This window comes from Lutra lutra, chromosome 7 (assembly GCF_902655055.1).
Source record: "Lutra lutra chromosome 7, mLutLut1.2, whole genome shotgun sequence".
Lineage (NCBI taxonomy): Eukaryota > Metazoa > Chordata > Mammalia > Carnivora > Mustelidae > Lutra > Lutra lutra.
Window position 1 is genome coordinate 23,768,903 of NC_062284.1, and position 16,059 is coordinate 23,784,961.

General features: G+C 35.7%; 1 protein-coding gene across 6 annotated transcripts in view; it reads right to left on the bottom strand.

Moving 5' to 3' along the window:
- UBE3A (ubiquitin protein ligase E3A) overlaps window positions 1–16,059 on the bottom strand; it is a 97,644-nt gene that overhangs the window by 62,836 nt on the left and 18,749 nt on the right. The window contains exons 2-4 of one of the 6 annotated variants that reach the window (XM_047735568.1): window positions 9,572–9,635; window positions 7,302–7,421; window positions 3,940–3,984 (exon numbers count right to left, since the gene is read on the bottom strand). The exons of 1 other annotated variant lie outside the window; for it this stretch is intronic. In XM_047735568.1, coding sequence (XP_047591524.1) covers window positions 3,940–3,984; window positions 7,302–7,321 — 65 coding nt within the window. In that variant the 5' untranslated portion in view covers window positions 7,322–7,421; window positions 9,572–9,635. Of the gene's footprint in view, window positions 1–3,880; window positions 3,900–3,939; window positions 3,985–5,605; window positions 5,693–7,301; window positions 7,422–9,571; window positions 9,636–16,059 lie in introns of those variants that run through there. 4 more of the 6 variants (XM_047735569.1, XM_047735571.1, XM_047735570.1 and 1 more) reach the window with 4 other exon arrangements.

Here is a 16,059-nt window from a genome sequence, read left to right on the forward strand (position 1 = left end):
GAATCCTTCATTACCTATTCTGTAAATCAAGACTCACAAAATTATGGTAGAATAAACGTTGACCTATTCACCTTACTAAACTACTGGCTGGTATGGTTTCCACAGGTATAGGAATTTGAAAAATGGGGGCAGACATGAAGACTTAGAACTATAATACAGAGATTATGTCTGGAACCTTATACACCGTTATCAAGACATTGTGGTAAGTCTAATTTCCTGCTATTCTACCTTAACATGCTCAAGTTTTTTGCTGAACTCAACCAGAACTTAATACCAGAGCTTCATCTGGAATCTTGTGACAATATCCTATCATGCCTCAGATTCTTGCCATCCTTGATTTTTACTACGAAGTACCAAGCTTCACCTACCCTTTCCTATTTTTTACTACTGATTTGTCCCACCAATCTAACTCTAAGATCTCTAGAAAAACACTTATAATCAGGTTGTCCCTAATCTTCAACTGTTTTATATAATCCCCAACCTCTTAGCTTTCTCTAAAGTCTGGATTACTCCAAAGACACTGCTTATCTTGTTTCCCTTTTCTGTGAACTTTTTCACAGACAACTAAAACCCGTAAGTCCACTATTCCTCTTCTAATTCCTTGCATTTAAAACAATGTCCATCAGGGGCGCCTGGGTGGCTCAGTGGGTTAAGCCGCTGCCTTCGGCTCAGGTCATGATCTCAGGGTCCTGGGATCGAGTCCCGCATCGGGCTCTCTGCTCAGCAGGGAGCCTGCTTCCCTCTCTCTCTCTCTCTCTGCCTGCCTTTCTGTCTACTTGTGATCTCTCTCTGTCAAATAAATAAATAAAATATTTAAAAAATAAAAAATAAAAAAAAATAAAATAAAACAATGTCCATCTAAACAAAATAAAAAATAACACAAACACAACTTACACTTCAAAAGTCATGTCATCTACCTGAATACCTTTACCCTCTCTTCTGGTAAATTATACCCATTACACTAAAGGCTCCATTTTGCCCCCAGTTATATCACGGTCATGCTGACTGCAATGTCTATGTTCATGACCTATCCCAACACTTGAGCTCCCCTCACACCCAAAATACTTGACTTTCTTCAAAAAGCTTCACCTCCTCACTATGTCAGCCAATCACTACCATAGGAATATTGAACACCCAACCCCTGATCATCATCATCTACATCGTTCTAAAAAATTTCATTTACACTGAACTATTTATTTGACTTATCTGGCTTTTTATAACTTACCCAATTATGGCCATCACCAATGACATAAATTCAACTACTTCAGTGTTAACAACCTACGCACATGCCATTAGTTGTTCTATACTATCTGTTTTGCTAGCACCCAACCTTGAAATACCATTCCTCTTTTCTGGCTATTAAAGAAAAGTCTTGAAATTCCGAGTATGATAAGTTTCCTAACTTCAAATGGCCACTCAGTAGCATATGAGAGTCAGTATTACGTGGTCTTCTACTTCACTAATTTCCCCCAGACTCTTCCAAGTTTTCACAGGCTCCTCAAGCTCCCTAATCAAACTCTGTGTTCCACAAATACTATTAAAACATATTTCTTACAAAGTTACATGGCCACAAAGCTACAGTTAAAAAATAACTTCATTAGGATGGCAACTATCAAAAACAGATAATTACAAGTACTGACAAGAATGTGGAAAAATTATAACCCTTAGTTGGAACATAAAATGGTACAGTCACTATAGAAAACAGTATAGAAATTCCTCAAAAGATTAAAAAAAAGAATTACCACATGATCCAGCAATCCCACTTGTGGGTATATACCCAAAGAAATGAAAGCAGGGTCTCAAAGAGATACTTGTACACCCATGTTCACGGAAGCATTGTTCATGATTGCAAAAACATGAAAGTAACCCAAATGTCCATCAATGGGTGAAAGGATAAACACAATGCCATACAGCGCGCACGCGCACACACACACACACACACAGTATTATTTAGCAACAAAAAGGAAGAAAATTCTGACATGCAACAATGTGGGTGAACTTGAGGAAATTAGGCTAAGTGAAATAAACCATCACAAAAAGACAGATAAAAATGATTCCAGGTACATGAGATAGAACGGTCAAAATCATAGACCTAGGAAGTAGAATGATGGTTACCAGAGGATGGGGAGAAGGGCATATTGGGAGTTATTGTTTAAAGGATATAGTGTCAGTATTACCCAATGAAGAGCTGTTAGAGATGATGGTGGCAATGGTTGCACAACAATATGAACATAAGAGAATTACAGAGTTAAAAATAAAGTTAGTCAACTTTGTTACATGTATTTTACCAAAAAAAAAAAAAAAGTTTGGGGGAAAAAAAAGTTACATAGACACACAAATTTGAGAAATACATCTTATAATCGCTTCCTGAAGATTCACAATGTATAACAGCACTTTAAAGTATATTTCCATTATTTTCAGTAAAGAAACCTGTTTAACTACAGTTTCTAAACTTACTCAACAATTGAACCTCCTTTTCAGGAAGTAGCTAGTATCATCTCAGAGGAGACAGAAAGAGTGGTGTAGCAGACCTAAACAAATTTACTGAGAAAATACTTCAGGTAAAAATGACCCTGTCTTCCCCATTCTCACCTACAAACACAGTTAACATCACATATCCAACTTTACCTCCTTCTAGTTTAACAAGATGGGGTCTTCGCCCTTATTCAAGAGCAATCCCTATACCTATATTCTTCATTCTAACCCTTTCTACCTCAAAAACCTTGCTTCAATAATTACCACCTTCCCATTACTTTAAACTTCTTAAATTCTTATAACCAACTCTGAAGTCTTACCTATTTCACTTTCTAAATATTTTTCTTACAGCCAGAGAGAATGTTATCTTGAATTTCTATTATGTCAAGTGTCTTTTTTTAAGGCTTTCACTGACTGAACTGCTAAAGCCCTGGTCATCCTACCACCATACACTTCTCTTCAATTCTGTTTCTCTGCTGTCAGAACTATTAACATTTTATGTCTAACAAGGTTTACTACCCTTTCCTTAGCAAATTCTTTATTGACTCCCAAATACCTATGAAATAGGCCTAGGTCTTCTACAAGCAGGCAAAGCTCTAGCCCTTCCATTGAGTCTTACCTTCCTCACTTTTGGGCCTTTCAGTTTACGATGTAAAAATCCTCAACTGCCTACTGTTCCCTATGCTCACTATGCTGCTGTATAACTTCACCCACACTTCTGCTTAGAATAACCCTGCCAATGCTTTCTGCTACCTAATTCCCAGTTACAATTCAAGATTTAATTTGGCCTACCCTGGTACCTACTTCCCTACCACATGGATTAGGTTCCTACTGTATACCTAGGTAACCAGTACTCCTTTATGTTCCTGTTGCATAATGATATCCTTCTACCACAAGGACTAAAGATTTGCTTCTTTCACACTGAGTAGACTATAAAATTCTGCTGGTTAGGAACTAATTATTACACATCTTTGTATCCACAACACATCACCAGCTGAATAAGTAGTGTTTAATAAATGATCGTTAACCCGAACTCCTTCCCCTCTCTATTTCCACACAACGGCTAGGTAACCAAAAACACATTACAATCCAGGAGTCTACAACTATCTATCTAAAAGTAGAAATCTGTTGACACAGTACCAAAGTTGAGAGGTATTTATTTGGTAGGAAAATAGTAATCTGAACTCCTTCCCCTCTCTATTTCCCCAAAACTGCTAGGTAACCAAAAACACATTATAATCCAGGAGTCTACAACTATCTATCTAAAAGGAGAAATTTAGTGACATGGTACCAAAGTTTAGAGGTATTTATTTGGTAGGAAAAATAGGTACACTATTCTCTCTCAATTTATTTTTTAATATATTACTCTCTTATAACTAGAAATTATTTTCAAATAATTTAATACCTTTAAAGCAATCTAGGGTAACTCAGAAGACACCACAGCCACAACCAAGTTACACTTACATTCGGCTAGCTTCGATGTCGTCAGACTGAGGTTCTCCTGGTGATCTGTAAAATGCAATTGAGAAAAGTTAAGCAAAATATTCCGTATTCCAAAAAGGGGCAGACATGTTATATGAGTAGACAATTTTGAAAACAAGATTTAATTGTTAACAGTTTTAAAAGTAACTAAAGATTTCAACAGAAGAAAAAAGTGATCAAATTAGATTGCCATTCAACACGTTTATCATAAAAGCTGGACTAATAAAACAGTGCATTTTTTTTAAGGAAACTGTAAACACTACATTTAAATACCAACATACAAAGGAGTAAAATGTATAATAAATCATAATTATTCACAAAGTCAAATATTTATAATAAAAACATACAACTATGAAACTTTCTGCAGCCAATTATTAGTTATCCAAAATATTAAAAGTATTCACTGGTATTCATGGTCCCAAACTATACGTAGGTCAAGGGTCAGCGAACTATTTCCTGGGACAACACACTAAGGCCTGGGTCAGGCACCTATTTTTGTAGTAGTATTAGAACACAGCCACAACTCATTCATTTACATATATTATCTATGGCTGCTTTGATACTACAAGAGCAGAGTTGAGAAACTCCTACAGAGCTATATGCCCCACAAAGCCTAAAGTATTTATTTATTATCTGGCCCACTGAGAAAAAGTTTGCTAACTTCTACTCTAAATAATTTAATCTAATAGGCTTAGTGAATTCTGAGACACTTTAAGTCAGATTTACCATTCTAATCATGATTATCTTGGTTCAACAATGAAATTAACCTTCCCTGAAAATATACTGGCAAGATGCACTACCTATCAAAAGTATACCAAGCTGGGGTATTAAAATTTTACTATGGATAACTGTGAACTGATTTCAGTTATAAAAGGTTGCCAATTGTTTTCTATTCTTTTTTAATATACTGTTACTATCTTGCACAAAAATATTCAAAATTCTAAGACATTAAAAAGTCTTATTTTCATTTTGGGGTATGAATGAATTTTGCCTATTCCTAACATGCAGTTAAAAAAATAAATTCCTGTTACCCTATTCAGTTTTATAAACAGCATCAGTCAATATATACTAAGTTAAATCAACATAATATTGATTGCTAACTCAAATTCTCAGAAAATTTTTTTAGAGATCAAAAACTAAATTTTCCAAATGACATTACAATCTGATCTGTAAATTTATCACTGACTTGAGACTTCAAATTGTGAACAACTTTAACAAAAGAATCTTAGAATCAGAGCCACCAGCCAAAAAAAAAAAAGAAAAAAAAAAAAGAAAAAGGAAAGAAAAAGAAACAAACTGTTTTCCACATTTCTTAGCTTTTAAAAATCTTATTTATTAGACTTTCAAAATTACCCCTCACTGCAGTTCATTCAGAGTCCAAGGACAAGAATGCAAAAAAAAAAAAAAAAAGAAAGAAAGAAAGAAAGAAAGAAAGAAAAAAAAAAAAGGCAAGACTCCAGCAACTCAAATATTTTGATATTTTAGATCCTCTTTGAAGTATCTTTACATTTTCAATTTTGCACAAAGTTATATTAGAACTAAAAATTGGGGCATGCTGGAGGTGGCAGTGACTTGGCACTGACACAAATGCAAAAATTTCACTCCACCCTCTTCCCCAGGGAGCAAGCAAATCACCTTTGTGACACACCTGGTCTCCACCAGCCTTGTGGGTAAGTACCCCAAGATTGCTTCCAAACTTGTTTGTATGTCTCAGACAGAAGAGCTAAAAACTGATGATAACCCCATGTACCAGCTGACTCATTTTTGAAAGTGCGACCCTCCAGCATCAGATGTCATACTGTAAGGAGGCAGAGCAGGCTTGCAAAACAAAAAATAAACCTGCTGGCACTAAGGGAAGAGAGGCAGATTAGAAGCTTTCAAACACGCAGGCGGCAAAACTTTAAAAATTAACAGGGAAAGAGAAAGAGAGAGGGGGAAAAAATGAGGACACAATGACAGGAAAATTAAAATACTACTGCAAAAAGGTAAGACACAAGCAGAAGGAAAACAAATCGGAGTCTTAGAAGCACAATATATAACTGCTACAAAGTTTTGAGAAATGGGACTGAAGTTAAATACATCATCAAATGGTAACTACACTCTTTTCCGATTTCTGTTCCCTAAACAATAGAATATGTAAACATTAGCATCAAACTGTCACCAAATTATAAAATAGTGGATTATCGCTTAATATTAACATATATTCAAGAGAGCTACAAAAACCATTTATTTGTCAAACCAAGTGATTTAAACCAATTCAGTCTAACAGGAGGACAGAAGAGTAAAAATGGGATGAAAGAGTATTACCCTGAAACAGGTCTATCCTGGGTCTCATAAACATTGTTATTAGCCCAAGTTGTTTTCTACTCAAAACGCAAACTGTTTTTAATTAAAAGAAAAGTGAATATACAAAGAATTAACAGAAACACTTTTCTTGCAGTAATAACAGTACATGTCTGAATAAATTTCTAGTCATTCTGCTTATATTTCTATAATACTATAAATAATACTTACCAAAATATATCCTAAAGTTAGCATTCATTTCCAAAACTATGAAATCACCTAACATCTAGCATTTGTTTCCAAGCTTTACTCTGGCCACTAAAAAGTCTCATTACTGTCCAGTTTTGGGAAGTAAGGATCTGGTATATGCTCTAACTTTACCAAATTCAGGACATAATCAGAGGGGGGGGAACCCAGAAAGTACTGACTTAGGTTAGCCTAAAGTTTGTCAGACTAACAAACGAGAAAAGAAATTTCAAAACAAATAATAAGTAACACTAGAAAATAAAAAATAAATCTTGGAAGTTTCTATTTTAAATCTTGATTTGGATCACAGAAAAGTGATCACAAAATGCCTCCAAATCTAAATACTGCAGGATGAGCCAGAACACTCATATGGAGGCTCATTTCCAATAACTGGTGCAGCCTGTCTAGCCTATAAGCCACTCCTTAACTTCCACTGTAACTCTTTAGGAAAGTAAATTATACCAGTTTTATTAAAGTTTCAAAACTCCTAGAGCAGCATTTTAGTTAAAACTCTCACCACATAAAATGCGCACTGAGAATTTGTTCATAGTTTTTACAATGTTCATAGTAACATGTTTACTTAAAAACTTGAAATCTGAGAACTACTTTCCTGTTGACTTATGCACATAGATTGGGGGCCGGGGAGGGAGGGAAAGCATAAAATAGTTTAGGAAAGATATTTAATGGAGAAGCACATTAAAACTTAGGTATTCACATCATTCCTGCCAACTATACATTTTCTTCATTTTTTATAGCATGTATTTTACTTTACAATAACAGCCTTTTAAAGGCTGTAAAATAACATTCAAAATTACCTTTTACAAGCTGTGGCCATTCGGTGACATCAGGGTGATCACAGCTTTGAGTCACTGATTAAAAACAGGTTGTCACACCAGTCTAGCTGCTAACTTGATCTGAGCGTAGGTTTAATAACTCTAATAAATTAAACAAATCTTTAGTTAGAACACTTTAATATATAAATCCAATCCACTGTTCAAAAAATAATCTCCAAAGCTTCAAATTAAGTGTCAATGCAACATTCATCAGAAGAGTAATTATTATAGAAATGTTTTTAAGGACTATTTTCCAGCATTATTTTTTTCCCCTTAAATGATTTCTTCTCTTTAGAAAATGTGGTGATAATCTCTTGTACTTTTATGGAGTGTTACAGTTTACAAAGCACTTTGGTGGATAGTATCTTGCTTGAGTCTCCTGACAACTTTGGCTCTACCTAACTAGGGCAGATACTACAGTAAGAATTTAAGAAAACAAACAAAAAACAAATTAAGCAGACTTAGAGTGATTAATTTACTTGCCCAAGACTTCAGAATTAGTGCTGAAGTAAAGATTAAAACTCAGATCTACTGACTTCCTATCCAGGGTTAGAATTTCTTGGTCTTACAATACAAGAGTTTCATATGTTATATACATGTAATTGAGCAAAGAATGAGAATTTGGATTGAGATCCCACTATTATGGCAATTGTTTAAATGAGACATAGGGTTTTCCAGGTAGCCAAATGCTTAACAGATAATTACACACACACACACACACACACACACACACACACACACACACAGAGAGAGAGAGAGAGAGTGTCTAGTCCTACTTATTCTATATTAAAGTAAGGTAATCTAACATTAGCTCAAACCTCTTGGGTATTTCATGAAAATCTGCTCTATTCTTTCTCAGCCACAAATCCACTAGTACTTAATTTCATGAAAGAGATTGGCAAAATATAGAAATATGTCCTCCTCCCTCAATCTAGGATCTTTTGATTCCCTTACCTGGCCTTAGCTGAACTTTCTTGAGTGTCATGGTTCATCAGGCATCCTAATGTTATATATAGTTCTGGCAAAGATACACATCTGAAATATTCCAGTATGGAGAACTCGTTTTGTGCAGCTAGTTTTCCCCCTTAATTATTTCCCTACCAACTGTATATCCAGGCCAAATCTGAAAAGTGAACTAAGGAAAATGAGAAAATTAAGAGGGAGAAACAAATACTCTTGACAGTTAACACCTTCAAAGTGACAAGAGACAACTATAGAAGGTAGTTACCAGCATGGACCCAGAACTCAATATAAAATAGTAAGGTACTTGAGAATACCAAAAGAAGAGCTGAAATATCAGTGCTTAGGCCCAGACCTCTGCAGCAGCCTATACACTTGGGCTTCGAATTCAAATAAGGATGAGGGCTGGCCTTAGTATATATAATTAACTGTAGGTGACTTCAATAAATGGGACTCCTAATCCTTGGAAGAAATACAATTTCCCTATCATAGCTACATGTCTCCTAATAAGAGCCTAGGACATTACTGAGGCCACATGAGGAAGAGGAAATGGCATCCCTGAAATGAACAACATTCCCTCTTGGGTTCTCTCTCGTAAGACTAAATGTGTATGTAGATTTAGAGGATCCAAAGAAGTCTAACTTTCTTATCTGTCAATATAAAAATAATAAAGTTAAAATATCTCTTAACTAATCAACTGAAGTAGATTAATTCGTTGAAGAGCGACATGTTTTTTGAAAATTACTGAGTCAAGTTCTCTCAGTCTCCTTTTTTATGAGGTCTGGTGTCCAACAGAGCACAAACAAGCTCCAGAGCCAATTTGGATTCAAGTTCCTATTTGGTCACTTACTAGATGGCAACTCTTGGGCAAGTTTCTTAACCATTCTGAGCCTCATTTCATTTACAGGGAGAACTAAGACTGTAAAAGTGTCTTTTTCAGAGGGCTGTCCTGAGGATGAACAAACCAACATATAAACTACTCACAACAGTGCCTGGCACATAGAGCTCAACAAATGGAAGCTATTATTAATTCATATAGCTAAACCTGCCCCATTTAATCTTCTCATGTGTAAGATTTCACTTCTCATGACACACTAATCTTTTCTGATTTCTTTCAGAATCCCACTTACGTCCCTTATGGTCTACCTGGTAGCACAGTGATTTAGTACCTAGCAAAAGGCTTTAAAAATGGCAAGTGCCCATATATGCTGAAAATGTTTGCCATTATTCTAACTACGACATTCAGATATACATGCAATTTTGAATTCCAAAAAATAAAAACAGAAACATACCATATTTCGCCAAACTTCTGAGGAGCTGGTGAATTCTAAAATCAGGTTCTTACAGATTTTTAACCTAAAATATAAAACACCTCACTCAATTCTTTTCACATAAACAACTGAGTAAACTCAAAAGAAAAATTTCCCCAAAATTCATTAAAAGTAAATTCATTTTGTTAGTATTTATGAATATCCAAAAACACAGGAACAGACAAGTGTCCCTAATGTTGTTGCCAGGATACAAGCAAGGGTGGTTAGACAGGCCCCATTGCCTCAGTGCTCTCAGCTGACAGAGCCATGTTTCCCATATTCATCCACAGAGCTGAGAGCTTGCCATTTCTTTACTCTTTCCTCCCTCCAAAAGGGCTGAAAATGTATGAAAACTGTTTGACTGTATGCCTCTAATTCTTTCAGATACCTAAAACAATTTAGCTTTTAATTAAATTCTCTGCTGAGCATCTGCTACGTTAGGTACATTTTACAGGCACCTGTCCACTACCTCCTGGATTAGCAGCCTTGGGGCAGGTCCTTTCCTTTCTGAGTCTCAGGTGTCAGGTCCTTGTGAGTTTTAGACAAATGTTTTCAAAGTATGTAAGACAATGCTTCCCCACACATAATAGGAGCTCAATACATGGTAGCAATGACTATTTCTTAAATCAAAACTTAATGCACCAAAAACCAAATTCTGAGCTTGAAGCATGCAACCAAATAATCACTGTAAATTCTTAACTCATTTGTTTATGATCAGAGCATTTCTCAGTGGACAAGAACTGCAATATTTTAATGCATTTCCTTTTATCATATATGAAAAAACCAACTCTCAAAGATTAAGAAACCCACCCAGTGCCTATGGCATATATATATATATATATATACGTATATATATATATATATATATACGTATATATATATATATATACGTATATATATATATATATAGAGAGAGAGAGAGAGCGCGAGCGAGAGCGCGCGCGAGAGCATTTTCTGCCATCAACCTGTAGGGCATTGGGTGGGTTTCTTAATCTTTGAGAGTTGGTTTTTTCATATATATATATATATATATACACTTTTTTTTTCCTAATTAACCAAGTTTTAAGATCTTAGAGGACCAAGTTTCAATCTATTCAATAATACAATCAGTTGGGAAAATCAATAAAAAAGTGGATACTTAATCTCTACTTTCAAAGACTGTGATTCAATGCATAAACTGGGGGTACACGAATCTGCATATTTAACATACACTGCAGGCAATACACAGATCTCAATTTGAGAAACCTTGCCTTAGAAGAATAGAAACACATAATCATAGGGAAATATACCAAATTTAGAATGATACAGAATAAGTAAGACAAACTGTAAGAACCAGAAATCTTGGGTCGTCTCGCTGAAAATTTACCATGAGCACCCTAATACCAGACCTAGTGCCTTTATTTTATTTGTATCTGAGTCCCTCTCCAATAGAGGGCTCAGTCTAATAATAATCTAAGAATAAGAAATAAAATCTAATTAAGAAATGCCTTTATTGGTCTACATTCATCTGCCCCTCTAACGTTTTCATTATTCTTAAAATGATCCATTTTCCAACTCTCACTCTCCATATATATACACACACACACACACACACACACACACACACACACACACACACGTCTCTGTATTATTATTACTACATCTGGTAAGTGCTTCATCTCCTCTCCAATAGCTTATTTCCTTCACCTCCTTCTAAATCTAGGTCAAAACTTAATTTCACAGTCTACCTTCTCTATCACTTTTTTGTTGTTCTCTCAGTAGTTCCCTTCTCCTTTGCACTGTGGTTATGTCTTAAATTTATAGGTAAAGCTAAAAGGTTATGTCTTAAATTTATAGGTAAAGCTAATTAAAGGTAAAGCTTCCCTTCTCCTTTGCACTGTGGTTATGTCTTAAATTTATAGGTAAGTTGAAACTCTTAAGTTTTCCACATTTATAAATTTCACAATTTATAATTTCACAAAGGATCATCTATTCTGGAGTTAGGCTAAATGTTTAATACTGCTTTCATATAGTATTCCCCACATAAACCCCTCAACTCCATTAACCCTTCTGAGTACCAGCTCCTTATTTTCTTTCCCTTAACTGCTAAAAGACCTGAAAAGGATTAGCTCAACCTCTGATATACAAAACCTTCCATCTACTGACATTTTTCTTATAGAAGTTAATCACTCCTCAGTATTCTAAACCCTGTGGCCCCTAATCCTACTTTATTTCTGTAGCTTTTCACACCGTTAACAGTTCCTCACCTCCTCTCACTTCCATAATACACTCTTTTACCTGTGACAGCAACTAGATCTGTTGGTTCATCTTCCTAGCTCTCAGTCTTGGTCACTCAAGATTCTTGCACACTAGGTCCCTTTTCATCTGTGCAATTCCATCCACTTCTGTAGCACCTCTATACTTAGGATCCCTAACTCTGTATCTTTAAGCCTTTATCTCTTAAGTTATAAGCCTACTACTCTCAATTACCACATACACCTGATGTATCATTAGCATCTAAAACAAACTCAGTTATCTTCCAAAAGTCACACCACCTTAAATGTGCCTCATCTTGCTGTTCTTCTGGTTAGAGGCTGAAAAAAATTGGTTGCTGCCATTCTTTATTTTCTCCCTCTCATTTTTGTTTAGCCTAACCACTATGCAGGTTGATACCTGTTAACCTTCAAATTCTTATTCATTCATTCAAAAAATGTCTACTAGCTGAAACTAATACAATGTCCTACGTCAATTATATCACAATTAAAAAATTATAATAGATTGGGGCGCCTGGGTGGCTCAGTGGGTTAAGCCGCTGCCTTCGGCTCAGGTCGTGATTTCAGGGTCCTGGGATCGAGCCCCGCATAGGGCTCTCTGCTTGGCAGGGAGCCTGCTTCCTCCTCTCTCTCTGCCTGCCTCTCTGCCTGCTTGTGATCTCTGTCTGTCAAATAAATAAATTAATAAAATCTTTAAAAAAAAAAAATTATAATAGATTTTGAGTGCCTGTGAAGTGGATAAAAACACAGTTAAAACATCAGACATAGTCTCTTGTCCTCATATAATAAGCAAAATGGGCACAAATAAAAGCCACAGTAAATTATGCAATTGCAATGCATAATTCAGTGTTGTGAGGGAGAAACGGTAAGGATATGGTAAGTGTATATAGAGTTCTGACTTAATCCAGGAAAACAGGAAAGGTATTCTTCATGAAGTGACATATAAACTAAGCTCTGAGGCATGATCAAGATTTATCACACATATTAAGAAAAACCTTGTAAGGTAATAATGGCTCTATCAGTCCATTTTCCCAAATTGGAAAATTTTGAGTCATATTCTAAACAGAAGGCCCCTCTTTCCCAGTAAAACAAATTGCTCTCCCAGTGCTACCAATTCTATCTCAGAAATCCCCCATATTCCAACACTACCCCCAATTCTTCCTTTGTTGCCTTTTGGTTGCTCTCAGAATAAAACCCAATTTCCCAAACATTTCAGATCAAACTATACACAATTTGGCCCAAACCTGCCAGTCCAGACTCTGCATCATTCATTTTTATACTTCTAATGCTTGAAGATGCTCACAGAGAGGAGAGTTTTCTCTTAGGTGACTTGCTTTATTTATATTTAGGTCATTTAACTGGTAAATAAAGGTTATGATTCAAACACAAGTTGTATGATTCTAAAGGCCATGCTCATTCCATTATACCACGCTTTTAATTTATAATCAAATCCTATAAATTTTACCTTTGAAATATCTCCTACTTCCTTTTATTTTCCTCCAGGCATACCAAAATAGTACAGACCCTCATTACTTCATCTGGTTCCCCATTTGCCTTTATCCCTTACTTCTTCTACTAGAATTATCTTCCTGACTTTGTTCATATCACTCTCAAGCTCAAAATAGTCTATGCTTCCTCAATGCCTACAGGATAAATTCCAAACTCCACATATCATATGAGGTCCTTGTCACTGATCTCTACCCACTCATACAATCCTTACTGCCCACTACATAACATTATTACCAGGTACTTGATGATCTGGTCCCATCCCTGGATTACTAGTTATTACATGCTGGCCTTTGGATCTTCTGACTTCAGTTATTTTGTTTCTTGGGTCACTTCACTCAGAAATACTTCCCTATCCCTTGCTAACTAAATTCTATCCCCCAACAATCTACCATACCCTATTAAGAACTCTATTGGTTCTAAAGGCTGTATCTCACAGGGTTCTCTAAGCTCTTCTGTAAATAACCACAGTCTTTTGGATCTTATTATATGTTACTAATACACATAAATTTCTATCCTATCATTTGTTATTTTCTACCTTGTATTATAGCTATCTGTATACATTTATCAGTGCTTCTAGTTATAACCTGGTTCATGGTAGGGCTCATCTTACCCATATTTTTACTCTCATAGTAATGGAGAGACTGTTCTCTTGACACCACAAATTCCCTCTAAAAAATCAACAACAACAAAAAAGAATCAGGATCCTGACAAAAGATTTTGGGCTAGTTCCAAATGGAATTCATGTATAAACAAACAAGAGTATGATTTTCCCCCCATTAACACAAATTTAATCCAATGCCAATTTAATCAAAAGTCTGAAGACCAAGCATACCACAATAACCAAGAAAGTGTCACTTTCTAATGGAAGAATAATGTCTCTTTTCCCCAAGAAACTTGTTCTGCCAGGGATTAAACCATGAAATATTAAATAATTAAAATCAGTACAATTCTCGAAAACCTGACAGTATTTACTAAAACTAAATGCATGCAGGGGCGCCTGGGTGGCTCACTGTCTGCCTTCGGCTCAGGTCATGATCTCAGGGTCCTGGGATTGAGCCCCACATCGGACTCTCTGCTCAGCAGGGAGCCTGCTTCCCTTCCTCTCTCTCTACCTGCCTCTCTGCCTACTTGTGATCTCTGTCAAATAAATAAAATCTTTAAAAAATAAATAAAAAAAAATAAATGCATGCATACTCTAAAACTTAAAACTTCCACTTCTAAGTATACATCAAACAGAAATGAGTACATATTTAGTGGAATGTTTAGAATAGCAACATTCTAAGTAGTCCCAAACCAAAAGTAACTAAATATCTGCCCATCAACAGCAAAATGAATAAATTGTGGTATATTCCTCAAACAGAATACTATGCAGCAACTATCATAAACTCAATGACTACAACCAACAATGTGGACGAATGTCATAAATAATATTAAGTGAGAGAAGCCAGACACAATTAAAAATGATGGATTCTAGTTATATAAAGCATAAAAACAGGAAAATCTAATCTATGCTATTCGAAGTCAGAACAGAGGTTCCTCTGGGAGAACAGAGGTAATAACAAAGAGTATAAGGGGCTTCAGAGTTGCTGCTGCTGTTATTTCTTGATCTGACTGCTGGATAAACATGTGCTCAGTGTGTGAAAGTTTGACAAGCTCTGTGTACGTTTTATGTGCATTCTTATGTATATTATACTTCAATCAAAAGTTTATTTTTAAAGGTAAGTTATGAGTATTAGATAAACAGGTTAAGTGGAACAGAAGGTAAGCCCAGAGAGAGATCGAAAAGTGTGTTAACAGTTGCTTTTCGTCAAAAAAAAAAAAAAAAAAAAAAAAGGACAACATATGAAACAGATGTTTTCAGATTTGGTAACAGGCAATGCAGGACTGTGATCCATTAGTGAACAAACAGAAATAAAGTGGGCCCCCCAGTGCTTAGATTTCTGTCTGGAGGCACTTTCTGATCTCTAGCCAATGAAGGGAAAATCTAATCAGAGAACAACAGTATCACTAAAATGAAAACTAAGAACTCAAGAGTTCCAGAAGCTGAATGGTAGAATTTGTAGAACAGAATGAGAGGAGGGCAGCTACGCAGAGAAAAGGCTCCAGAAATCTGCCACTTGGCAGTCCTTTGCTTCTGCTCCTAAGCTGTAAGGTAAAAGACTCCTTGAAGCTAGAAAAAAGAGGAGCAGTGAGTTCAATTCCCAGTGCTCATACAGGACTGGAAAATGCCTAAAATCCCCTTAACCAGAATGAAGACTGACACTGGGGATATTTTGTGGAGAAGGGCCATGACTTTATGGTAGCTACTGGCTTTAAATAAAGACACCCTAATATAGCTTTGAGGGATCAAAGTGACCAGCAAGTTACTTAGTTGGTTGCCAAAACAAAGTTTAATACTCTAAAAAAAACAACAAAATCTAGTCACTCAAAAACAGACCCTTATGTGCAGCATCCAATAAGAAATTACTAAATATGCAAAAAGGAAATATGACCCAGAACCAAGAGAAAAACCAATCAATGGACCCTGAAATGAATGAACTGATGGTACCAGCACATGAGGGCTTTCAAATACTATTAAAAATATCCTCAAAAATTCAAAGACTATGTAAGAAACGGAAAACACAAATATAAATCAAATGGAAGTTTCAGAAATGCAATGTACAATGACACTACAGGAAGAAAAAAAGGAACAATGAAACAGAAAACAAA